Source organism: Sprattus sprattus (genome assembly GCF_963457725.1).
Source record: "Sprattus sprattus genome assembly, chromosome: 19".
NCBI lineage: Eukaryota > Metazoa > Chordata > Actinopteri > Clupeiformes > Clupeidae > Sprattus > Sprattus sprattus.
Window position 1 is genome coordinate 9,095,973 of NC_137917.1, and position 26,474 is coordinate 9,122,446.

The window sequence follows — 26,474 nt, forward strand, 5'->3', positions numbered from 1 at the left end:
GTTTAACAGACTGTACAGAAGCTATACACTATATACATTTTACACACACAAGTGCACTCACGCACACGCACACACACACACACACACATAAACACACACACGTACACACATCAGACTGTGCACGGACACAGGGAGCTGTCTTGTGTGACTTGTACATGACTTTTACATACAGGAAGAAATAAATGTATCCGATGTACCTTCTATAACTATACACTGTTTGAAGACTAGAAGGTGTGCTACAAGATAATCCCTCCCAGACCCGCAAGTAGCCTGTTTAGGATGGAAATGTACTGCAGAACACTGAAGGCCCTGTGGGTCCGCTGCTCCTTCCTGGGGCAACTGTGAAGAGCCTTACTGTGAGTGAAGGATCAAAGGTCAGAGGTCATTCAGCATCCAAGCACACCATCTCAGCGTTGCCATTCTCTCCCAGTTGGCATAGCAGCCTCTTGTAGGAATTTCTGTAACACACACACACACACACACACACACACACACACACACACAGCAAATTACATGGGTGTGTAGAATAGCATACACACTGGATGCAGATTGATTATAAAGGCATCTTGCAGTAGTGGGTCAGACCGTGCCGGTACCTTAGTGAAGTATTTCTCCCCAGGCCTCTCTTCTGTTCTAAGTTCCTCAGGCTTAATGACAGAACTGGAATTAGAGTTTCCACCGAACACCGGTCCACAATAGATACACTCTCAAGAACACTGTACATCTGCTGGTCGTACACACCCTCATTCTCCTCCACAAAGGTCCTGCATTAGACACACACAGTCATAATTCATAACTTATAATTTATACCATTTGTATACACCTAACTCAATGACCAACTCATATCCACACCTGGTGAGTGAAGTGACGAATGCTGTTCATTTCCAAACAGACACACACACACACACACACACACACACACACACACGGCAGTGGCTGAGTCACATGTTGATGACACACCTGAGAATGGAGACGGTCTGCTCACAGTGGCCTTCGGCAGATGAGGAGCACCTCTCCACCACCAGCTGCACTGCCTCAGCACTCAAGCGCCTCACTGAGAGAGAGAGAGAGAGCGAGAGAGGGAGGGAGAGAAGACACGTGAGGGAGAGCGGGAGAGAGAAAGAGGGAGAGGGAGAGAGAAGAGACGTGAGGGAGAAAGCGGGGTGGGTGGAGAGAGACAGATAATGAATAAGAACGAGAAAGAGAGAAGAGAAGAGAAGAGAAGAGACGAGTGGGCGGGGGGTTAGTGCCTCAGTGCTAGCTCTAGGGGGTTCAGGCTCTGGGCTCTGTGAAGCGCCAACAGACAATAAAGCTTGTTACTGGTGCTACATAAATAAAACTGAGCTGAACTGAACTACACAACTTCATACAGCGGGGCCCCTGGTATGCAGTCTCAACTTTGAAAATTGTTTGGCGATCGCATAGTCATAATCTCCCTTTTAACAGGAAGAAACCTTGAGAACAGTTTTGTCAGTGAAATGTCTTGCATCATTCTGTGCGGGGTCCTTCAACACTCCACAATGCTCAATTGAAAACTAAGATTTAGTGCTATTGTAAATTTGTACTATTGTTATACTTCAGTGATATCATGATATATTACGACATGTATTGTTCTATATTGTATCGTAGGGTAGGTGGCAATACCCAACCCCATATGATACACACACACCCCCCCTCCTCACCCTGAGGCTCGTTGACCAGCATGAGGCAGCGCAGCAGGGGGGCCAGGGGCAAGGTCAGCAGGGCGGTGTCTGTGTCAGCGCTCCGTCTCAGGAGCTCCAATAGGAAGGCGAGGACAGCCGCCAGTCGGGGAGGAGGGGCGTGGCCTTTGAACTGGAGGAAGCTGTCACTGTGAGGGGGTAGGAGGGTCAGAGGCGTCAGTCAGGAGATACTAGGAAGCAGGCATTATCTTTTAAATGTCTTAACCAATGCTGTTGAAACATTATGCAGACCCACATAACATTTGTTTTTGTTCTCTGCTTTAAATTCTGACACTGTGGACCCTTAGGATGATAAATTCACCCATTGAATGCAAGTGTGTATGTGTCTGTGTGTGTGTGTGTGTGTGTGTGTGTGTGTGTGTCTGCGTGTGTCTGCGTGTGTCTGCGTGTGTCTGCGTGTGTCTGCGTGTGTCTGCGTGTGTCTGCGTGTGTCTGCGTGTGTCTGCGTGTGTCTGCGTGTGTCTGCGTGTGTCTGCGTGTGTCTGCGTGTGTCTGCGTGTGTCTGCGTGTGTCTGCGTGTGTCTGCGCCTTTCCCTTATTGGTACATTCTTGTTGGGAAACTGATCAGCTTTCCAACCACAACTTCCAAACTGTGAAGTGTTGTCGTTTACACTGAATTTTCAAAAAGTGAAATGTGTAAAATATCATTTGTCACTTCTGGTGTTTGTGTGAATCAACAGCTCTCAGTGTGGAAGATCAACTTTTAAAGTATGCAAGCGAATAGAGTTACGTCCTGATTACACAATCCCACACACACAGCACTGAACTCACACAAAGTATGAATTGTAATAGTAGTAGTAGTGGAAGAGGTACAAGTCATTATGTAAGAACAGTATTATTAACAGATGCAGTAGTAACAGTAATTAGGGGTGCACGATTCAGAAAATGTCAGGATTCGATACCGATTTTTAGGCTCACGATTCGATTCAAAATCGATTTTTGATTCAAAAACGATTCTCGACTGAAAAAAATTGATTCAAAGTATGTAAATGTTAGTGCTGTCAAACGATTGTGATTAATCGCATTTTTGTCATAATTAACTCAAAATGAATCGCGATATATCGCGAATTAATTAATTGCAAATTTTATTTTAATGCTCTTATCATGGAAAAGTGGATTGGCTTGCTTTATGAAATGTTTTATTTTATTGAAAAACAACATTGCCAAACAGGGCGGTACAAAATAAAATTATAAAGTGCACATTTCAGACTCAGCCTATAGTGCAGTTAAACCATGGCTTAATATTTTCTTTTTTTCAAGTTTGCTGTGAACATAGAAGTCAGGCCTCTAATTTCAAAAACAATGAACCATAACAGTTAGGTTACCAATAAAAGGTAAGCCTACTACTTCCGTGCTTTCAGCCAGCTGCCTGTTGACATTTTCAGACAACAGTGAAGCTCGCTTCTTTTGCACATCACAACTTTTAAAGGTAAACTTTCTATTCAGAAGCTTTTTATCAACCATTTCGCCGTATCGCGCTCACCATCACTCAAACCGTAACGTTAGCCTACTACACAGTTTGCGAAGCAAAAAAGATTTTTGGAATTCTATGAATCGATTCTGAATCGGAAGCACTTAAATCGCGATACGAGTGTGAATCGATTTTTTTGCACACCCCTAACAGTAATAGCATTACTGATTACTGACTACAGCATTTGTAGTAATAACAGTAATTGTAGTATACTTAAACATAGTAGTCATAATAATTGTATTACTAAAGCAACAGTTGTAGTAATGACATGCAGCGCTGGTAGTCCTACTCTGTCCTCTCTCTTCCTTTTCTCCTCACACTTCTTCTCTCTTTTCACCCATCCCTTCCTCTTCTTTCTCTTCTCCATTTCTTCCCCTGCCAGGCTTAGCTTATGGGTATATGGACCTGCCTGCTAAAACTCCCTGTTCACCTGTTCTAATGGTGACACACTTTACTACTCCCAAGTCATCTTTGCCAAGGTGAAGCCCCTGTGATGGTGCTATTGTAACACGCTCTTGGTCTTAGGCTGGACTCACACGTACGCGTTGGAATGCGTTGAGCCGTTAAGGGCGACGGATCCCCATTCACTTTGAATGGGGTGATGTCATCCTTTGCCAAACTGAACGGAGCCACAATTCAGTTCGGCAAAGGATGACGTCACCCCATTCAAAGTGAATGGGGATCCGTCGCCCTTAACGGCTCAACGCATTCCAACGCGTACGTGTGAGTCCAGCCTTAGCTGTATATTAACTGACGATGGTGCTTTTTTAACCTGCTCGTGGGCTTAGCTGTATAAACTGACGATCAGTACAATGAAGCTCAGGTGAACATACTTGAGCACTTGAAGGATATTCCCCCTCAGCCCCGCTCCTCTGGGTGTGGGTGTGGCCTCACAGGCAGCCAACAGGACAGGGTGATTGGCTATGGCGCCCATGGAGGGCGTGGCTGGGAGGAAGCGGCCGAGGTATTGGTTGATGACGCTCCGCAGCTGCTTCTTGAGATGCGCCCCCTGGGATTGGGACACACCCACTGCCACCGCCAGACCCTATCAGAGAGAAGGGGGAGGGGAGGAGTGGAGTGGATTTAAATTAATGTTTTCACCACCCCCCTCCCTACTCATGGCACCACGTTGCATTGATTGAGATGCTCATAAAGCCCATTACTTGTTTTTAAATTAAAAAAACAGATGCCCATCAGCTGTTACATATGTTTTCTTAAACATCGTTTCTACATTTGATCTGCCAACATTTTCAATTTAATTCAAATCAATCAGTTAAACTTTTAATTTAAAGAAACAGATGTCAAACAGCTGCTGCATAGTTTTGCTTCTACACTTTGTTTCTACACTTAAATATTTAACCAAAATATTTTCTCAGTTTTAATATTTTATTTGATCAGAGGTATTAATTGAAAATGATCAAATCTGGCCTGTATCAAATGGGTTTTTGTTATTGGCTATGTATCGTTCCATTCTTTGGCTCTATCCATGTTCGGCACATGTCCGTTTGTATAACAAATCAGGCTAGCTATCCCTTCTAACGTAGACTCTGAGCATATTACAGAAGAACAAAGAAGGCCATAAACTCATCACCAAATAGTCTAGTCAGCTCTTACAGGATTTTTTTTTCGATCTAAAAATGTACTCCAGAGATAGTAGAAATCGGTTGAGACAGACAGTGCATTACCTTATGCGACCATCAGGAGCGGAAATAAGTTGCAAGTAATCATTAAGGCAAATTTTCTGTAAATGTATGCACAATTTATGCTGTGAATAGGAAAATATTCAGCATTCTGAAAACATGTGGTAAACTGCTGATTTTGTGTTGAATTCCCAAATTGGGTAATTGTGATAAACTAGAGGAACTATAATTACACTGCCATAATTCATTTGACCTTTAATTGGATGTTTAGGGTTATCGTCAGTGGTGGACGAAGTACACTTACTACGTACTTAAGTGAAAGTATAGATACCTGGTGTAAAATATTACTCCAGTAAAAGTGGAAGTATGCACTTTGAATTTCCACTTAAGTAGAAGTTTAAAAGTATTTGCCTTCATTTATACTTAAGTATTAAAAGTAAAAGTACTTGGATGAATTATGGTTCTAATGGCCTTTTATCATTTTATCATCATCAAGGCTCTGGCTCAATCAACTGATATAAGGTGAAAATACTAATGCCACTCTTTAAATAGTGTCTTACATTTGTCTATTAAAATGAGTATAAGCACAAAACATTGAAAGCTGTCTATTGCCATTAGATAAGACCAAGTGGTTATAAAATAACAGAGAACAATTATTCCATTTTACATTTATTTGTAACTTAGTTGCACATTTAATTATAAAAAATGTGGAGCTTAACATACGCTCCTTTATTATATCACATCTGCATGTCTGTGTTACCCTTAAACTCATAAATCCTGATTTATGTTTCAAAGTATGATAAGAACCATTACAGGAACTAGTTCCACAAAATCAGAGAATGTGGTGTTATAGGCCTACTAGTTTGTGCTAAAGACTAGTGATATTAGTTATATTCCCTACACAACCCTAAGTACAAATAACAGACGAAAGTCAAAACAATTGACCTCAGATCAAACGTGAAAAAAATAAATAATTACAGGAACTAGTTTTTGCATAAATTGCACAAAATAACAGAGCATACCAGTCTGCTCTGAAGACTGTAAAGAAGTATGTAGTGATACCTTTACTGAGGGAGAGTTTGTCAAGAACTGCATGATTAAAGTTTGCAACATCCCTTGCCATGATAAACATCGTTTCCTCCATCATTTCCCTCATTTATGTAGCGTTAAGTAGGCTAAGCATGAGCATAAAACAGCCTCAAAAATGCTGCAGCGAATTCAACGTAGCTCGCGCACAACGAACGAACCAAACTGACGAAACCGAAAGGACTTCAGAGCAAATCACGCGCTGAGCCCTGATTAGTGATTGTGCACGCACTTTGACCTCTCATTATTTGATTCGCTTTGGTAAAAAGGAACGAGAGGTTTTACTAAATGTAATGGAGTAAAAAGTACGAATTTGTAGAGGGGTCAAAGTATAAAGTCTCACCAAATAGAAATACTTGAGTAAAGTACAGATACATCTATATGTTACTTAAGTACAGGAACGAATTACATCTACTTCGTTACTGTCCACCACTGGTTATCGTTCCTCAACCTCAACCTGCATCATGCGGGAAACTGAATAAAGGTGCAGTCCTCGAACCTGGCAAACAAATATTGATATTTGAATTAAAGAAATACAACCTTAAGTGCTACTTAAGCAATGTTGGTGATTGGCTGGAATAGTTAATTGATCAGTGATTCCCATTTACATAGTCAGGACTTTGAAGGAACTCCATAGTGTTTTTAAGCACACTTTCTGAACAGACAGCTAGAGGACAGTGAGGAGATATTCGCTGAGTTTGACTAATGTGTACTTGGATTATAATCAAGAACCCACCTTAACTGACTGATAGACGGATTGATTGATTGATTGATTGATACTGAACTGCATCTCGCAGTAAGAGAGCAATTAGACTACATTCCGGCTGGCATAAGTGTTTGTTTCTCTGACCTCGACAGGGGGGCGGGGCTTTCTCACCTGCAGGTAGAGCGGTAGGCTCTCCTTCAGCGCAGACAGCACCTGGGTGGGTGGGTCCTGCTGGAAGAGCGAATGAGGGAGCAGCAGGGAGTCGACGATGCGGAAGAGCAGCTGCTGAGCTTTAGATGTGGCCAGCAGAGGGCCCCAGTGTTTCACCAGACAGCCTGAGGGAGGGAGAGAGAGAGAGAGAGGATGAAGGAGCGAGGTGAAAGAAGATAGAAAGAAGGAGATAGAGGAAAGAAAGAAGGGAAGAGGAGAGGGAGAAAGAGAGAAATAAAGGGGATAAATTCACAGGCACAAAAAGAGAGACAGAGGCACTGAGGGTCCGCTCCTATTGGGGGGAAATGGCATCTCATGAGGGTGTTCAACATCACAACGAGGCATCAAGGGGCGCTCCAAACTCTCTTCCCTCTCTCCTGAGATGCCTTCAAACTGGCCCGTCACATTTGGCAGCGTCCATAGAAACACAAACGTCGCCTCGCTGTCATAGTAGAAACACCCTCCTGAGAGAACCGACCCTCAGTGTCTGACTCTCTTCCTGCCTTTTGTTTTCCCTCTTTTGTTTCTCTCGGTGTAGAGCCCTGTAGTCTAAGAGAGATACCCCCCCCCCCCACTCTTCTCTACTGGTTACACTCTCTCGCTCTCCCTCTTTTTATCTCTCTATGCAGGTACCTCTGAGCTTCCCCATACACACATACAAGCAGGCAGACAGACAGCCAGACACACACACAAACACAGCCTTAGGCGTGACCACACACACTCTTTCTCTTCATCGCCTTCTTTATTAACACTTCCCTCTCCTCGTGAACCACACCACACAAAGAGTCGTGGCGTGCATCCTCAACAGCACACCCATGACGTGGGTGCCATTCTCTCTGTGATGCCAGGTGGCACTGCGCCAGCTTTGGCATTCAACGACATGCAGGTGATAAAACACTAAGCGTGTGCCCAGTCAGGGTGGCACAGTGTAAACCCAGCCGCTGGCCGCTGTGCCAGCTTTGCTCTTTAATAACATAAAGGTGCTAAAACCCTGAAAGTGCATCTGTGCCATGCGTGGTGCCCACCTACTGCCCAGTAGGACAGCTGGAGGCCCTCCTGGCTCTTGTTCAGCTGGTAGGGCTTGATGTACTTCAGGATGTCGCCAACGTAGTCCAGAGCCTGCGTCACCATGGTGCTGCGCTCGGATAACAGCTGCAGGCCAGAATAGACCCTGCCCACGGCCTGAGAGAGGGAGGGAGAGAGAGAGAGAGAGAGAGAGAGAGAGAGAGAGAGAGAGAGAGAGAGAGAGAGAGAGAGGGAAAGAGAGTGAGAGGGGAAAGAGAGAGGAGAGAAAGAGAGAGAAATCAACAGAGTTTAAATTTTTTTTGTGAGATATATTGACTGTAGATGTTGTTTTGCACGTGCACATGTGTTTTCAACATGAGCCAGGTATTATACGTGCGTGTGTGTCTTATGTGTGTATAGCACCTTTGCATGTTTGTGTGTATGAGAGAGTGAGACAGAGTGAAGGGTTAGTGTGTGTGTGTGTTACCTTGATGAAGACAGCGAGTGCTGGTTTGGGCTCTGTTTTAACAGCAGAGGGCTGCAGTCCTGCTCGCTGTAGCACAGACTCCACCTCCGGCAGCCTCATGACCAGCCTGGTCAACTCACACAGCTGCTCATCCAGAGTCCTGCCTGCAACACACACACACACACACACACACACACACACACACACACACACACACACACACACACACACACGAGTTTACTGTACACTTGTATCATTTACATCGAGATACATATTCTTTCCCCTACAACAACGTAGTCCAAGACCAGGACACAAACTGCACAGTTTCAGTCTCAGTCTCACACAAGCACGCGCACACACCCACACACACACACTCACGCACGCACACCCACACGCACGCACACCTACCCACGCGCACACCTACCCACACGCACGCACACGCACACGCACACGCACACCCACACCCACACCCACACCCACACCCACACCCACACTATCTCAGCTCAGGGGGCGCACAGGGGCCTTCCCCTGTTCTGGACTCACCTGCTCTGCTCTCTGTGCCATCCGTGCTCCTGTGCAGGTGCTGCTGCAGCACACACCTCAGCCACGCACGTACACACACTCCCTGTGCCGAACTCACACTCGCCACCACATCACTGATGGAAAGAGGGAGAAGAAAAGACAGAACACAGGGTTATGGTAGATGTGGGTGTGTGTGTTTATTGTGTATGTGTGCATGAGAGAGGAGAAGAGAGTTAACACAGGGCGAATGGCAGATGTGTGTGTGTGTGTGTGTGTTTATTGTATTTGTCTCTATTCAAGGACCAGAATTAGAATGACAGTGTGCTGTAATCGTTAACACTTTACTGTTTGTGTGTGTGTGTGTGTGTGTGTGTGTGTGTGTGTGTGTGTGTGTGTGATTCGTTTTGTTCGTTTAATTTCGTCCAAATTTCAGCATGGTTCACTCCTGACATCATATGTTGATATACACCTGGCCACATCAGACTACAGCGAGGTTAACCCAGCTATGAGAACAGGGGGAGTGTGTGACCGGGGGCGACTGCTCTGCTCTGCTCTGCTCTACTCTACTCTGCTCTGCTCTGCTCTGCTCTGCTCTACTCTGCTCTGCTCTACTCTGCTCTGGTCTGGTCTGGTCTGGTCTGGTCTGGTCTGGTCTGGTCTGCTCCTCACCTGTTCTGCAGCAGGTGGTTGAGGTAGCGGCTGACCAGCAGGGGGTGGAGCATCTCATCCCAGCCGAAGCACTGCATGATGGACTGGACTGGGTGGGGCTGGAGGTCCGAAGGGGCGGAGCTGGGCAGGTCCAACGCAAGGACAGTAAACCCTACAGAGAGAGAGAGAGACAGATAGAGAGAAATACAGAAAGAGAGAGAGAGAGAGACAGAGAGAGAGCAGTAGAGTTAATGGAGGTTGAAGAGAGGGAATAGGAGAGACAGAGAAGGAGTGTTAAGTGGAAGACGAGAGAGAAGAGTGAGCAAGAGAGAGAAGGGAGGGAGAAAGGATGAAATGAGAGAAGAGATTGAGTGGTGGGGGGGGGGGGGGGGGGGGAGGGGGATCTTACCTGCGGCGGCGTCGGCCAGCTGTGGAGGGGGGGTCTGGGAGAGGCGCAGGCTGCGCAGGAAAGGGAAGAAGTGAGTCCAGAGTGCGGAGGCTACCGCCAGGTGGTGCTCTTTAGCCAGCGAGGGAGGAGGGGTCCAGCCAGAGGAGGATGAGGACTGAGCACAGCGCTGGTGAACACGCCTGCAACACACACACACACACACACACACACATTATCGCAAACTGTCTCTCTGTCTTTCATTTTATGTACCCCTCACTGCCATCTTTCTCTTCCACTTCCTCTTATTTTCCAGCTCTCCACAACAGCTTTCCTCTTCTCTCGACCTCTCTGCCCCCTTCTCCCTCCCATCTTCTTCTCTGTCTTCCTCTGCATCTTTCCCCCATCTCATCATCTCACTCCATCCCTTCCAACCCCCTCTTTGCTGCCATCAACCCCCCTGTTCTCTTTCTTTTTCTTCTTCCCACCCCACCCCCCCTTCCTGAGGGGATTAGTGTGTGTGCGTATGTGCATGTGTGTGTGTGCGTACGTGCGTGTGTGTGTGTGTGTGCGTGTGTGCGTGTGTGTGTGTGCGTGCTGGTGTTTTCTAGAGCGCAGTTGCAGCAGCACCAGCATCAGCAGCAGGAGGAGGATCTGAAGCAGAGCAGAGAGGAGAGAAAAGCATCAGACGTGTGAGAAGACATGAAGGAAAGGAGCGTGGATAGGGGAGAGGAGAGGGACATACAGGAGGAAAGGAGAGGGGAGGAGGAGAGTGTGGAAGGGGGAGAGGTGAGGTAAGTACATGAAGAGAGAAGAGGGAAGGAGGGGAGGGGAGGGAAGGAGAGGAGAGGAGAGGAGAGGAGAGGGAAGAGGAGAGGGAAGAGGAGAGAGAAGTACATGAAGAGAGGAGAGGAGAGCAGAGGAGAGGAGAGGGAAGCACAGGAGCGTGGAGGGGAGGGGAGGGGAGAAGCATGGAGCAGCAGGGAGGAGCGGAGCAGGGAGAGGCGGTGTGGCGTGGCGTGGGGCTGATCCCTGAAGCGGCGGCTGGGCCGTGGCTGCTGAGGCTGGGCCCGCGGCGTCTGGCATTAGCCCCGATAAGCAGCTGAAGGAGCTGTAATCTCATTTAGACGCCAGATGATCCCCCGTCCCCTCATTCTGCACCATGAAAGGAGCACCGCACAGCACAGCGCACCGCAGCGTGCAGAGGGATGGGTGTGTGTGTGTGTGTGATTTACGTGTGTGTGTGTGTGCGTGTGCGTGTGTGTTTGGGATGAGCACTACACATTCACAGAGAAGGAAACAGGCATATCAGACACAATTCGAAAAAAAAAGATAGAACAGCATAGATCACACACACTCACACACACACACAGTTCAGATATACACCCTCCCTTGTACATCACACATATACGCACCAACTAGAAATGCATCCACATAAAACAAAACAGACAGACAGACAGACACATGCACACACACACACACACACACACACACACACACACACACACACACACACACACACACACGCCTCCTGCGCCTTCCAGCAAGGTTGCATCTAATCCAGCGAGCACTGAGACAATCGATTAGAGTCTGAATTCATTAAGCTCGTTACTGCGGCGGAATGGGCCTTTCACACACATAAGCCCTCATTGTAGCAGACGTCACCAGAGACCCCACTTAATCCTCCTCAGTGCGGTGCCTACACACACACACACACACACACACACAAACACACACACAAACAGGCACACACGCATGCAAAGAAACACGTTTGCATCAAACCTGCACACAGATAAGACACACAGTGATAAACCCACATCACAGATACACACACCTAGCCTATATCAAGCATGTAAGCACACATCTGATCACCTCCCCCCACACACACAAACAAACATATGTGCATGAACATATCATATCCAGTGATACCCAGGTCTCTTAATCCCTCACAGTGAGGTGCCCAACACACACAGACACAAATAAATACACACACACCAAAACATACACCACATCCACCGTTGGAGACCTTTCCTAATTCCCCTGGATCCACCGACACACACACACACACACACACAGACACACACAGACACAGACACACACACACACACACACACACACCACATCCACAGAGGGCCTGTTTAATCCTCTCTTAAGTGTAATGTCATAAAGCATAAAGTTCTTGCTGTGTAGCCTTGCCTATCACTGATGCACACACCTAATATCTGCAACATGCACACAACATGAAGCCTTCACACACACACACACACACACACACACACACACACACACGCACAGCTTAATGTAACAGTTCATATCAAGTCATAAGTCGTGTTACCCAGAACACATAAAACTCCAGAGAAGGCACCTTTCATTAAATATGCCTTCCTCTAACACAGACACACACACACCTCTTTGACTGAATCAAGTCCTGCCCCACTCCCTTCTCTCACTCTCTGTCGCTCTCTCTCTCTCCTTCTCTCTCACACACACACACACACACACACTCACAGTCTCTCTCTCTCTCTCTCTCACACACACACACACACACACACACACACACACACACACACACACACACACACACACACACACCAGCGTTTCCGTTGTCCGGTAATTACCGGTCTTTGTCCGGAAAAAAATGTAAATGTCCAAAAATATTAGATCTCACCGGTCAAATTGTCTGATTGGAATTTCTTAAAAATCCCGTCCAGCAAACACAATCTGAAATAGACAACAATCCTAATATTTAGGCCTATAAAGCAAACGTGCACTGCCCTTATTATGTTTTAAAGGAACAGGCTATTCTGCCGCTTGAAAGTTATTAAACAACACGCATATGCTGCATTTTAAATAAAGCGCAAACCGTCGGTTACAAACGGAGCGAACTGAGTCATAAGTATCAAACATGGCCAAGCAGACTAGCCTTAAAAGTTTTTTTCAGAGGCCAAACTCAACTGATGAGGGTGAACCTTCTGATGAGGATGAACCTGTAATACCTGCAGTGTTGCGTCTGAACGCGTTTAATTTAATTCTACTGTCTGCCCGTGTGTGAGAGCGCGAAGTTGCGTAGCGGCCGAGAGCAGACAGACAGATAGAGATTTTGAAAAATAGCTCGCAACATATTGAAAAAAAAGAACTGGACAAGCTAATTTTTTGGAGCTGTGAACTTAGTTCAAAATGTAAACTATGAACTGAACTAGTTCATGTAGAAAGTGAACTTTCCAAACATTGAATAGCCTACCTGAAGCCCTAGATGTTCAAACAGCTTTACCAGGGAAAAGGCCGAAGTGTCGGGCGTTTATGTCCGAATGAAGTTCCCATGGCTAAGGTGCGAAGTAATTGATGGTAACAGTAAAATGTTCTGTTAGCTCTTCGAAATGGCAGGGCGACGCAACGGATTCATAAGAGGGTCTAATCATTTTAGAATCTCCGCTGTCATTGAACATAGTCGGAGAGCAATGACCTTGTTGCAGCGCTCAATTTCACACAGCAGGTTGCGATTAAAGGCCATTTATTGACGCGCATCAGGCATTTATGTTTTTTTCCCCATTGTAAACTTTGGCAAATAAACATGTTTCATTCTAAACGACCTGATTATGTAATTCTTTAAGCTAAACATGGCGTCAGTTTTCTCCAATAGGCTGATTTAGAAGCAGAAATAGATATATGACCGGCTTTTCATTAAAATGTCCGGAAAATGAAAACTCTGCCGGTTTTTTCTCTAGCGGAACGTCTCACACACACACACATTATCTCTCTCACACACAGTCACAGTCACACACTCTCTCTCTCTCTCTCTCTCTCTCTCTCTCTCTCTCTCTCTCTCTCTCTCTCTCTCTCTCTCTCTCTCTCTCTCTCTCTCTCTCTCTCTCTCTCTCTCTCTCTCTCTCTCTCTCTCTCTCTCTCTCTCTCTCTCTCTCTTCTAACTGTACCTGTGATACTACCCACCCAACACAAACCCACATGAACGGTTTCCTCATTTTACCCCCGTACAGTGGGTCTGAAGGCTTCAAACAGGCTTTAGATATGGCACTCGTGTCCGTGGTACTGGTAAAGGATATCCTCACGGCAGTAAATGGGTCGTAAGCACAAGGCCACAGGTAGTCACACCCGTGACAATATCCTTTACCAAACCCCACGAACACGAGTAGTACTTCTGACTAAGTTGGAGTTTGAAACACCAGATTGTGTTTTTGTTTGTTGATGTCAATTTTGTTTATTCATGCTCCGCCTCCAAAAAAAAGTTCAGAATTTTCAACATCAAGCGTTGCCAAGCAACGAATGCCGTCACTCTGCAGCAAAATGGAGCTAGAGAGATAATTTGTGCACATTCATTTGTCCCCTCCCTTGTTTCCACGTTATCTGTAACTTCCCTCTACTCCATTTGCTCCTTTTCCTCAAATTTAACGTTATAAAATTGCTGTTGGCTTTGAATGGATGGAATGTTGCCGTCCTTCACTCCAGTGGCTGGAGTAGATCAAATGTGGAGAGATTAGTAGCGCTGAAGAGGCCCAGATGAGAGGTCCAGGATATCCAATCAGATACTATTAAATCGTTCGACCAGATCTAACAGAGTCTGACTGAGAGAATGGAAGAAAAGAAGGAGAGTGCAGATGGAGAGTATGAGAGAGAGAGGGAGAGAAAGAGAGAGCAAAAGAAGAACAGAAAGAGAAAAACAGCAAGAACGTTATGTTAGGGAGTGACAAAGCATAGGGTTAGAAAAGAGAAAGTGACTGGGAATGAGAGAGTAAAAAAGAGATAGAGAGGGATGGAGAGAGAGAGAGAGGGCATATACCTATGTTTAACCCTGTTTAAATGTTGTGCTTTGGCAATACAAATCAATTATTGTCATGCCAATAAAGAAAAAGAAATTGAATTTGTTGAGAGAGAAAGAAAGAGACAAAGAAAGAGAGAGAGAGGAAAAGAAAAAGAGAGAGAGAGAGAGAAAGAGAGAGAGGAGGAAAAGAAAAAGAGAGAGAGAGAGAGAGGAGGATCGGTGTCATACTTTGTGCTGTGCCCCATGCGTGGGCGCAGGGCTCTGGAAAGTGTGTGTGTGTGTGTGTGTGTGTGTCTGGGTGTGTGTGTGTGTGTGTGTGTCTGGGGGTGGGGGACTGGCACAGCAGCAGCAGGGAAGCTGATTAATTGATCGTCCAGAACTCAATTAGCCAGGCGACTCACGGCACTGGGCCATCGCCAGTCTCCGCGGCAACTCTGTTGCCCTCAACAACCCCCTTCCCGCTCTCCTCCCCGCCACACAGGGGGAAGGTCTCCGCACCACACACCCACACACGCACGGGATCATGGGATAGAATGCGATGAGGGGCATTAGGCACTGATTGGCACGGTGGGCTCCGCCCGCTTCGGGCAGCATGGCAGTCTCCACGGCGACCCACAGGCCTCCTGAAAAGGCTAATTTAGCCGAGTGTTGCGCGGAAGTCTCCCCGCTTAATGCCCATGATAAAGCAGCGGTCGAGCCTGGCAGTGCCCGCGTAATTGGCCGTTAATTGTGCCGCACGAAAACGCATTAATCACACAGATACAACAGAAAACGGTACAGAGCGAGCAAGCCAGCAAGAGAGAGAGAGAGTGAGAGAGAGAGTGAGAGAGGGAGGGAGGGGGTGGGGGGAGGAATTAGGATTCATTTCTGGAGGGACGAATTTAAGTGCAGGAGAGGTTTTTTTTTTTTTAAGTGGGTCAGCATCGTCTTTGTAGCAACATGAACCCATTTGGGAGACGGCCCCAGCGCTCAGCGTTCCTTATCGGCCATTAATGTGCAAATGAGTGCCCTCCAACCTCCCTGCAACTCCCCCCCAATCCTAGCCGGGAACTCTGGGAATTAACGGCGTTAAGGAGAATCAGAGTTTTCAGGGGCCACCACTGAAATGAGAGGATTCTTATCATTTCACCTTGGAATAGTGTGTGTGTGTGTGTGTGTGTGTGTGTGCAAACTTCTTGAGAGAATGTCTCTGAGATGGCTCAAATGCTCACACACCTGTGAACTAAAGCGTATCTGCGACCTGTTAGGACCTGTGCTCGAGTCTTAGGATATGAAACACACACTGAATGTAGTGTATGCTATCACAAAAACTGTCCAAAAGATAAAAACACACGTAGACACATACACACGCACACACTCAACCCACCACATAAAAACGCGCACAGACACACACACACACACACACACACACACACACACACACTCAACCCAACACATAAAAGCACACACACACACACACACACACACACACACACACACACACACACACACACACACACACACACACACACACACACACACACACACCTTTAACCAAGACACCTGGTTCTCAGGCACTTCCCTGACCTGTCTTGTGCGTGTGTGTGTAACACACACCTGTGTCCTGTCAGTGAACCCGGCCCGGCCTTGTGGCTGACGCAGCCTCACTCTACACCCCACGGCCAGGCTAACCCCCGCGGGGGGTGGGGTGGGGGGGTAACTCTACTCATGACTCTGCCAGCACCTGGGCAGGGTGACCCGAGGGCCGCGGGCCTCTGGAGACAGACATGGAGAGGAGGGGAGTGGAGGGAGTGGTGGAACGGGACAGAGCCAGAGGGATGAACAATGGGTGTGCTTATCTGGCACCGGGGAGCCCAGCTCACAATGAGGCTGTTGTGCATGTCAGGGGTAGACCGCAGGGGGAAGACTAGCATTACACACACCAGACCATCTCCATGGCAATGATGAAATCCAGACTGTGTGGTAGGAAGAGAGGAGCTGTGTCAGGGTTATATGTGTGTGTGTGTGTGTGTGTATCTCTTTGTGTATGCGTCCCTGTTAATGCCTTACCAGTCTGTGTGTATGTATGTGGATGTGTGTCTGTGTGTGTGTCTGTCCCTATTGATGCCTTACCCGACTGACTGATTGTCTGACTGACTGACTGACTGACTGACTGACTGACTGCATGGCTGTATGTGAGTTTCCCTTAATGCCTTGCAAGTGTGTGTGTATGTATGTATCGTGTGTCTGTGTGCGTGTGTGTGTGTGTGTCTGTTTGTGTATGTGTTGCAGACTGCACAATATAGTATATCTCCTGGGACAGTACATGTGATCTGGCCTAAATTGAATTCCTCAAGTTCTGAATGCCACCCTGAATTCCACTATGCTGATTTATCAATTAGGTTACAAAGCAAACATTAGTGCCAACCCAATTCTACCATTATACATTTTTAACCTATTATTACAATATATTTCAGGTCAGCTGAAGCTCCTTTGAGACAGGTAAGCCTTCACCACATTGAAACACTGTGCAAGAGTGTGTGTCATTGATATGTGTGAGAGTGTGTGTGTGTGTGTGTGTGTGTGTGTGTGTGTGTGTGTGTATGCATGTATGTATCCTTGTCTTGCCTTACCTTAGCTGTGCCAGTGCATTCTGCAGGAACCCCAGGGCGGACGCCAGCTCGGACTGCCTGCAGGCGGGTAGCAGCATGGCGAAGCCCTCGTTGAGCAGCCTCTCCTCGGCTTGGCACAGGTGCCCGCTGGTCTCCAGCACCTCCGTCACCCCCTCCAGGTAGGCCCCCAGGGGTTGCCACAGCGCCAGCTTGCGCGACGGCTCCGTGGTCTTCAGGTAGAACTCGCGGGCCACCTGGGCGAAGGAGGCGGCCAGGCGCTCGGCATGGGCCCCTGCGTCCAGACCGCGGCCCACGTACAGAAGCAGCAGTGCAAGCTGTCCGCGCCACAGCAGGGCCTGGTGGGCCGGGGGCATGGTGCCCGCGGGCAGCAGGGCCATGAGGTCGTAGGCTCGGCCTGTCACGTCCTCCAGCTCGGCGCTGCGGGCCAGAACCAGGAAGAGGAGCAGGAAGTTCATCAGGCCCGACTCGGACAGCTCCGCCATGCGCCTCTGGTGGAACTTGGAGTAGATCCTGAGAAAGAAGAAGAAGAGGAAGGAGGAGACAGAGAGACAGAGGTTAAGAGAAGAAAGACACAAATGAAGAGAATATGAAAATAAGCAGAGAATAAAAAATACCAAAAGGAAAAGAGATATAAAAGTGTGAAGGTAAAAGAAAAGAAAATAGAGCCAAAAGAGGCAAGAGGAGAAAGGGGAGAAGAGGAGAAGACAACCATAGAATAAAATGTGAGGAGAGTAGAGGAGAGGACGAAGGTCACACATTCCGTTTTGCTTTTGTCAGATGGAGGTGACCATGAAGACTGAGCAACAAGCAGACACAGCTCATTCTTCAGTGTGTTCATTACTCTGAGAAAGCAAAAAGGCAAAGCTGACAGTGCCTGGTTCTGTCCAGGGAAGTGTATGTGTGTGTGGGTGTGTGTGTGTGTGTGTGTGAGAGAGAGTGTGTCAGATTATGTGTGAGAGCGTAAGAGAATAACTCTTCTGAGCGTATGATCCTCTAGGCACAGTGTGTGAAATGCCTTTAAAGATCACACTAAATGTCAGAAACACTCTGAAACACAGCAGCTTGTCGCTCTCTCACTCTATCACTCTCTCACACACTCACTCATTCACACACACACACACACACACACACACACACACACACACACACACACACAGATGTACAGAAGCACCAGGAAGAAATCAATACTCTCACAACCCCAAAACACATGACACACACACACACACACACACACACACACACACACACACACACACAAAGACACACAGACCTGTTTCCCTCCAAGCAGAGAACCCTGTGGACTTCATCACAAGATTGGCATGAGCACACACTCACTCACACACACACTCACACACACACACACACACACACACACACACACACAGCAGCAGCAGCAGTTGAGAGGGTGGGATACAATCTCAGCAGCTGCTGAAAACAAAATACAAAACAAGCCCTGTTGGATGATGGAGCGCTAAGCTCTCCTGCACTATGTGTGTGTGTGTGTGTGTGTGTGTGTGTATAGAGATGATAAAGAAATGGACAGGGGGGTGAGCAGAGGATAACTATAATGAGAAGTGAGAAGTAGTGGAAGGAGAAACGCAGAGGAAGTGACAGAGGGGGTTAAAGGTCAAGAGTGACTAAGCAAGACAGAAGGACAGAATGTGGAATAGAGAACAGTGTTTTTGTGGAATTATGTGTATTACTGTATGTGTGTGTGTGTGTTTGTGTGTGTGTGTGTTTATGTGTGTGTGTGTTTATGTGTGTGTGTGTGTGTGTGTTTGTGTTTGTGTGTTTGTGTGTGTGTTTTATTGCGTGTCCTCTCGGTCTGTTTGTTTATCCCGGACAGCTTTTCCTCCGTGGGGGAGCAGATGCTGGTGTGAGTTTTTGGCACGGACACCCCCCTCCATCCCTCCTGCCATGCTCATTAATGCGCCGCACGCCAACCCCCCACTGAGCACCCCGCCCCCTGGGTGAACCCCGGCCTCCTTTGAGCATGTGTGTGTGTGTGTGTGTGTGTGTTTGGGCCTTCTTCGGTGGGCTCTGGAACCAGCCCAGCCCAGCACTGCCTGTTTCATGGCAAGACCACCCCCCACCCTCACCCCACCGATTCCGCTGAGCTCACCCCCTCCCCCGCACACCGCCATTCGTTAAGGCGAATTAACCACCGTGCTCGTTAGCTAATTAGCCTCTGTGTCTGCTGAGCGGCCAAGCACGTTCCAAACAGAGGGAAGTCATTATCCGGATTTATATCCTTCCACACACACACACACCACCAGATCGGATCAGGCCTCTTGGTTCTGATGTATGTGTGTGTTTGTGTGTGTGGGTAGCCGGTTGGGCACTCTCACCCACACCAGGGCCGAGAATCCCAAACAAGATTTGGCTCTGTGTGTGTGTGTGTGTGTGAGAGAGAAAGACAGGGGGGGTTGGTGTCCTTAGGGTGAGGGGGTCTCAGCTACTGAAGAAGAACGCACAACACCTGCCCTTTATACACACACACACACACACATTGGGGACCCGTCCAGATCTTAGCTGTGAGCTGCGTGTGTGAGCAAGTGTATGCGGGGGGGGGGGGGGGGGTTGTGTGTGTTTGCTTAAGTACGCCATGGCACCTTGACACCGTGCCTCGCCCCCCCTACTGTGAGCCTGGTGGCCATTTAAAAAGTCACCTGTTGAGCAAAAAGCACCTGAAGAGCATCTGCCCTGCCTGTAGACAGCATGTTCCTGGCACAAACACAGCGCTGAGCAGCATGAAGCTATGTGTGACTATCAAAGGCTGTCGGTGTGAGGGAGCTGCAACACAATCCCATGGAGGTCTATGGGAGGCCATGCCAGAACCATGCCAACAGAAGCCTGCCGATGTTAAGGCAAAGTAACATTTGTGTAAATACTGTACACACACTCAGCAGAAGAAGAAAAAGAAGAAGACTGGGAAAGGAGAGGAGGGTAAAAACACACTGTATAGAGCGACGGATGTTATAAGATTATACCAGCAGATAAGAGAATGGAAATGGCACTGATGTAAGGCAATACAGAGCAGTACATGACAGTGTAAGACAATATGATGTCAGCTAGTGGGAAGGACAGGTGTGTTTATCTGTCCTTTACATGCCCATATATCATCTAAATTAATTTGAAGATGAAACCAAAAGCAGTTGCTTGAAGCTGCAAATTGTTGCATAATGTCGCTTTAATGTAAGCACTTCAATGGCAGGTGTGGCAGTAGTAGGGGTGTAAAAAATAATCGTTTTGCATCGATGCATCGATCCAACAGCCGACGATACGATGCATCGACACGTCCGCAATAGTATCGATTAAAAAAAAATATATATATTTTTTTTTTTTTTTTAACTTTTTGTTGCTAGTGCACTTTGATGAGTATTTTTATTTTATAGTGAATGAAGTAGGCCTACAGGGGTATTTTTTGTTACCATTTGCTGCTACTAGTGCACATTTGCACTCATTGCACTGATTTTGTGGAGCATTGTCATTTTAAATTGAATTAACTACAGGCCTATTTTTTGTTACCGTTTGCTGCTAGTGCACTTTTGCACTGATTTTGTTGAGTATTGTTATTCTATAGTGAATGTGGTATAGGCCTATTTTTGTTACTTAACACTTTGTACTTTGTACAGTACTTTTTGATGCAAGGCCTTTCAGAATCTATAACAGGGGCATTATTATTTTTCAGTGAATGAGGTTGTCATAGGCCTAGGTGGAGTACAACTTTTCTACTTCTGTTATTGGCTGTTGTTTCTCAAATAAAATGCATAACGATATAACAGCTTTCATTGATTTATTTCAAATCTGAAACATTGTCTAGTCTGTAAGGTAAAAAAAAGAACAAATTAATCGAATCGAATCGAAATCGAATCGTATCGTGGCGTATTCATGAGTATCGAAAATAATCGAATCGTTGGGTCAGGAAATCGATACTGAATCGAATCGCCATGATGGGTGTGATTTACACCCCTAGGCAGTAGTGAGCAAAAATCCAGAGGTTCCTGACCTGCCCTTGATCTGCCTCCAGGGGGCTCCACCTGCGTTCTCCTGGCTGAGGTGCAGGGCGAGCACGCGCAGGAAGATGGAGAAGGAGCTGCAGGTGCGGTAGAGCTGCGTGTGTTCGCCGGAACCCAATGGCGCCGGCATGCAGCAGGCCTGGGCTATCTCCAGCAGAGAGAGCGGGCTGCGGCTCACGCTGCCCAGCCCGCTCACACCCAACCAGGGCACAGCAAAGAGAGCGTTCTGGGGGGTAAGGGTGGATGAGAGGTGGTGCAGGTGGAAAGAGAAGAGCCAGAGGAAACTAATTAAGAGACTCATCCAGTGTCTGACAGGGTAACTAAAAGCTCCAACTGAGGAACATTTCAGAGATTTGACATCACATGCACATTCACAATCACATCGCACAAACACCAAAAGTTAAGACAAACATGGCTGAACAGCCACACCAGGCTTTATATGATAATACTGGTCCATTATGGGTAAGGTCAACTAACATCAGTGGATACAACGAGAACGCATGGAGTAGACATGTATGTGTAGGAAACAATAAAGATAAAAAGAGAAATTCTTAATCTAAGCATGTCTGTATAAGATGCAATCATCTCCAAGGCCTGATTTCAGATGTGTCTTGGACCCTCACCAAGTTTTTGCTGTAGTACTCCCAGAGGGTCGTCACCGCGCTGGTGTTTGGCTCCCACAGCTGAGTCAGACTCAGGCAGCAATGCACATGCATTCGGATCTGTTCCTCCTGAACACTCCCCTACAAAACACACACACACACACACACACACACACCACTTAAACACACAACTGCACAAGCCAGCCTTAACTATATCTCAGATACAGCTATACAACTTGCACTTTCTATTTCTTATGTAAAGTAGTATTTATTGTTACATTAGGATTCTAGTGCTTGTAGCTTGATTGTTCTCTCACTTGTATGTCGCTTTGGATAAAAGCGTCTGCTAAATGACCAAATGTAAATGTAATGAAATAGCCCCTCTCTCTTCCTCTCTACCCATCACTCCATTAATACACTAATGAGAAAAGACATTTAAAGACTGCTAAACATGGTCCATAAAATTAAACAGTACACCACAAGATTAAACAGTACACACTATGCACATAACCGTGTAAAAGAAAAAGCAATTAGTGTGATCCCTGAGAGAGCACTTACCTTTGGATCACAGGTGGACTTCAATAGCTCACATACAAAACTCCAGTTGTGCTCAAGCTGGAACTGTTTCTGGAAGACATTACCACACGTAATGTATCAATAAACTATTTCATAATATAATTTTAATCAAAAAACACAATTGGTGCCACCGACACGGTGTTAAAGCCAAAACAACCTCCATGACAAATCCATGACATTCGCACAATTCCTCGCCCACCCACGTTACCAAATGAATATTGCAGGTTCTCATTTAAGACATAATATGGTGCCCAAATAAGGAATTCAATCACACATCTCTGAAGCTGTATTGTCAAGAGCACAAATTACTTGTGCTAGAAGGGTAAACAAAATCAATCCCTTCTATAGCTTCCACTGTTACTAGTCTGATCATCTTTTAGGATTGTTTAACTTATAATTGTTTGTTTATGGTAGTTTTCTTCTCTTTTCTGGCATTTACTGTATAACTGTTCCTAAAAACTGAAATGTTTTTCTCATGGCATTCAATGTCTTCCCCTTTATTTAGCTATGCAATGTAACCATAGATGATTGGCTACCCGATGATAAGGCTAGTTAATTTGACCCTTTCTGTGGGTGTATGTTGACAGAGACAGGTTGCGTGGCGTACCTCGTTGTGAAGCGAGCCGTTTCGGCTGTACTGGCCCAACTGAGCCAGGTGTGTGACCAGCCACCAGGTGAAGCCCAGGGGGTCTTTGCCGATGCTAGGGAGGCGTTGGCCCGCCGCTGGTGCCCCCTTCAGGAGATTCTGTAGAAGCGGTGTCACGTAGCCCCAAAACGACTGACCATGGAGAGGAACAGGGTGAGAAAGACAAGAATATGATACCGGCTCAGAGAAGTGGGATGAGCGTGGTGAACAAAGCTTTCTGCGCAGTCACAACACCAACAGTCTGAACATGGCATGGGATTGAATACGTTGGTGTACAGGCGAAACGGGAGTGAGTATGTGTGTGTGTGTGTGTGTGTGTGTGTGTGTGAGAGCGTGTAAATATGAGTGTCTGTTTCCTGACTCACAGGAGTGTGTGTGGTCTTGCTCCTGTGCTCCAGGAGGTGGATGAGAAGGATCCAGAGTTCTTTGGTGCAGAGACAGTGGTAGTGGTGGCTGGACAAGGCCTCTGTGGGCCTCACCTAAACAACATGAACATGAACACATAGGGGGAACAGAATAAGACAATCAACACTATGCGTTCACAGAACTAAAAGCTATAAGAGACCAAAACATGCTTATAGGCATATACAAAGTAAATACATTTCAAGTTGAGGATGAAAACATTAGTTTTCACAACAAACAACGCACTCCTTTTGTCAGTCATTCTCTCATCACATTGGCTCTTGGTAATGAGTTATCATCATGACACCCACAGCCTTCACACTAACGCAGCACACGCAGGAAGGTCACACTGCAAACATTTAAATCTTAGTAAAATGAAATATCTTAGTAAAGGCGATAAATGCTTGTTTTTTGTCTGCCAAGATATTTCTTCTTACCAGGCATGTTTTATGTTAGATCATTTCACTTGCTTCAAGTGTTTCAGTCCTTTATTATATTAAAAAGGTATTATAACTTGTTACTGAGATTGTATTACTGGTTCTGAGCAAGTTAACGCTTGAAACTAGTTTGATCACCATTGACAAGTACAAAACTGCTTTGTCAAAGTCAGATTCATTACAAATGTAATTGTTTTCAGTTTGGCCACACTAGTTATAAGATATTTGTGAGTCCTTTAAAAAATCTTGGTAAGTCGAATTTTTCTGTTCTGTTGGCAGATCATTTGCTTTTATAAGTAATATATCCCCGATTTTATTACTTTCTATTCTTGTTTTTGAAAGCATTTATTTTGCTGTTCAGGTTGAGGACGCACACACACCTTGCTGTATTTGGTCATGGCCAAGCCGATGAGATCACAGAGCAGGCCGCCGAGGTGCTCCTCAAAGAGGCTGACGTTGGTAAGGTTCTCCCCAGTCAGATTCACAAACTGGTGTGCATACACCACCTGACCTGCTCAAAAATACACACACACACACACACACACACACACACACACAGCCTTATAATACAACAGTGGAATCCTATTTCAACAGTGGCTTACTTCAAACCCATCTTAAAAGTCGAATCTTCATCAACCCTGCTTACCCATAGTCCTTTGTCCCAGCAGGTGAAGAATCTCCAGTACACTCCAGTGGATGTCTAGGTGGAGGTGCAACAGGTGCCAGGATGGAGGAAACAGCTGTGGAGAGGATGCATCACCATAAACATGGGTCAGGGGCCCCCTCACTACTCAGACCAGTACCTTTACACACACTCCCTCTCTTTCTCACACACAACCACAGTCAGTCAGACACACACACACACACACACACACACACACACACACACACACACACACACACACACACACACACACACACACACACACACACACACACACACACACACACACACACACACAATGGGCAACCATTAATGTGACACTGGTGCAGTACCTTGCCGTGGTGTTGTATGGTGAGGGCACTCTGGACATTGGCTGGGAGGTCCTTGAGACGGCCAATCAAGAGAGTGATTCCAAACAGCTCCTCAACCAATGAGGAGGGGAGCTGGGCCTCCAGTTCTACATATGGGTGAAGTGGGCCATCATCAAGGAGGCGTGGGGGCTCCAGGAATCTGCACATAGAACACGTAAAACGGGTAAAATATGAAAACAACTCTCACCTAACTACCAGGTGTTAAGACCCAGTGTGATATGGTAGGCACCCATGCCATAGAGCTAATCATACAGCCAAAACAAAAACAAATAGGATCAAAAGAGCTGTTTACCTGCTTATGAATACTTTCACATACTGAAGGAACTGCACACACTGCTGTCTGAGCTCTTCTGCTTCATAATGTAGGCTGCTAGCTTGACCTGAAATATAGTATATGGACAGATATGAACGAAAGACAAGCCATAACTCTAAAACAGAAACATAACAATGTCAATCATGTTATAAAACAGCCAAAGCTGCATGGGGATAACTTCATAATACAACGTTTAATATGTGGCTAAACTTTTGCCGGTGTAAATGCTCACCAAAGTCATGGGAGCTGGACTGCACCAGGCTTTCAAGTCTAAGAACTTTCTGTCTGAAAGGAGAGAAAGAGATTATCAGCTATGTTCACCAATTAATGGATGACTAAATGCATATGAAAGAGCTAGTTTTACCTAAATAAGCCGAAAAGCAGTTTAGTGGATTCCACCAAAGCTGTTTCTGTCACCCAAGAAAACCCAAATATGTCAACACAGTCTGTTTCAAAGTCCCCTGGCGCAGGATCAAGTTTCAGGAGAAGCCTGAAAGGAGCAGACAGTTATTAAAAAACGTATTCGTTTCACACTCTGGAAGGGTTAAGCGTGATGCCGTGTCCCTAGAAGACGTGCAGTACCTTTTCAGCGCTCCCCTACTGACGTATCCCTCTGAGGAAAGTGTTTTTGTGTCGTCTCTGCCCGGATCTAACGTTAACGCACAGGAAAAGCACGGAGGCTGGTCTGAGCAAGAGGCACAGTAGCTCTCTTCGGCAGAAGGCGACACAGGCGGTGTCAGGGATTGACTGAAGTCATCTTCCATTTCAGTGACAAGTCGGACTACAAAGCATAATAAAACAAAACCTAGTATTAGCAAATCATGAGCTAATTCTACGTACTGCAAGGCGTATGAGCTATATCGTCATAGTTGTAATTTGCCTCTGCACACAAAAGAACAGTTCCGTACAAGTGACGCTGTCCTATCTACTGTTTTGAGGAAGTCAGTGTAACGTAACTCACTGGAGTTCTATGGATTTCTGTAAGGCTAACTTCGCTAACATTTGCTAATGAACCTTCTCTTCAAGGAAAGAAGCGCTATGAGGTATATGGAAAAACACGATCAGAACACAGTAACAGGTGCTTGAGTATAGTTCATCTTCAAATATTCAGCATGCACACAAATAGTGTATTTAATACATGGAAAACAACCTTACGCGCCTGGACACTGTTGATACTTCCTTTCATCTGTTTTCA

General features: G+C 46.3%; 1 protein-coding gene across 1 annotated transcript; it reads right to left on the reverse strand.

Moving 5' to 3' along the window:
- Positions 1-382: 382 nt before the first annotated feature.
- On the reverse strand, positions 383-26,474 carry mms22l (MMS22-like, DNA repair protein; the record flags this gene model as incomplete). The annotated part of the gene is made up of 25 exons (XM_080857388.1): positions 26,430-26,474; positions 25,862-26,060; positions 25,644-25,769; positions 25,512-25,564; positions 25,259-25,346; positions 24,928-25,105; positions 24,578-24,671; positions 24,312-24,442; positions 23,458-23,571; positions 23,054-23,224; positions 22,429-22,491; positions 21,892-22,011; positions 21,259-21,494; positions 17,250-17,759; positions 9,885-10,063; positions 9,497-9,647; positions 8,849-8,961; positions 8,327-8,469; positions 7,860-8,016; positions 6,796-6,959; positions 4,026-4,237; positions 1,683-1,849; positions 961-1,054; positions 597-764; positions 383-458 (listed from the first exon to the last, which is right to left on the reverse strand). Exons 2-25 carry the CDS (start codon positions 26,041-26,043, stop codon positions 383-385), a joined length of 3,690 nt encoding a protein of 1,229 aa, XP_080713514.1. The 5' UTR covers positions 26,044-26,060; positions 26,430-26,474.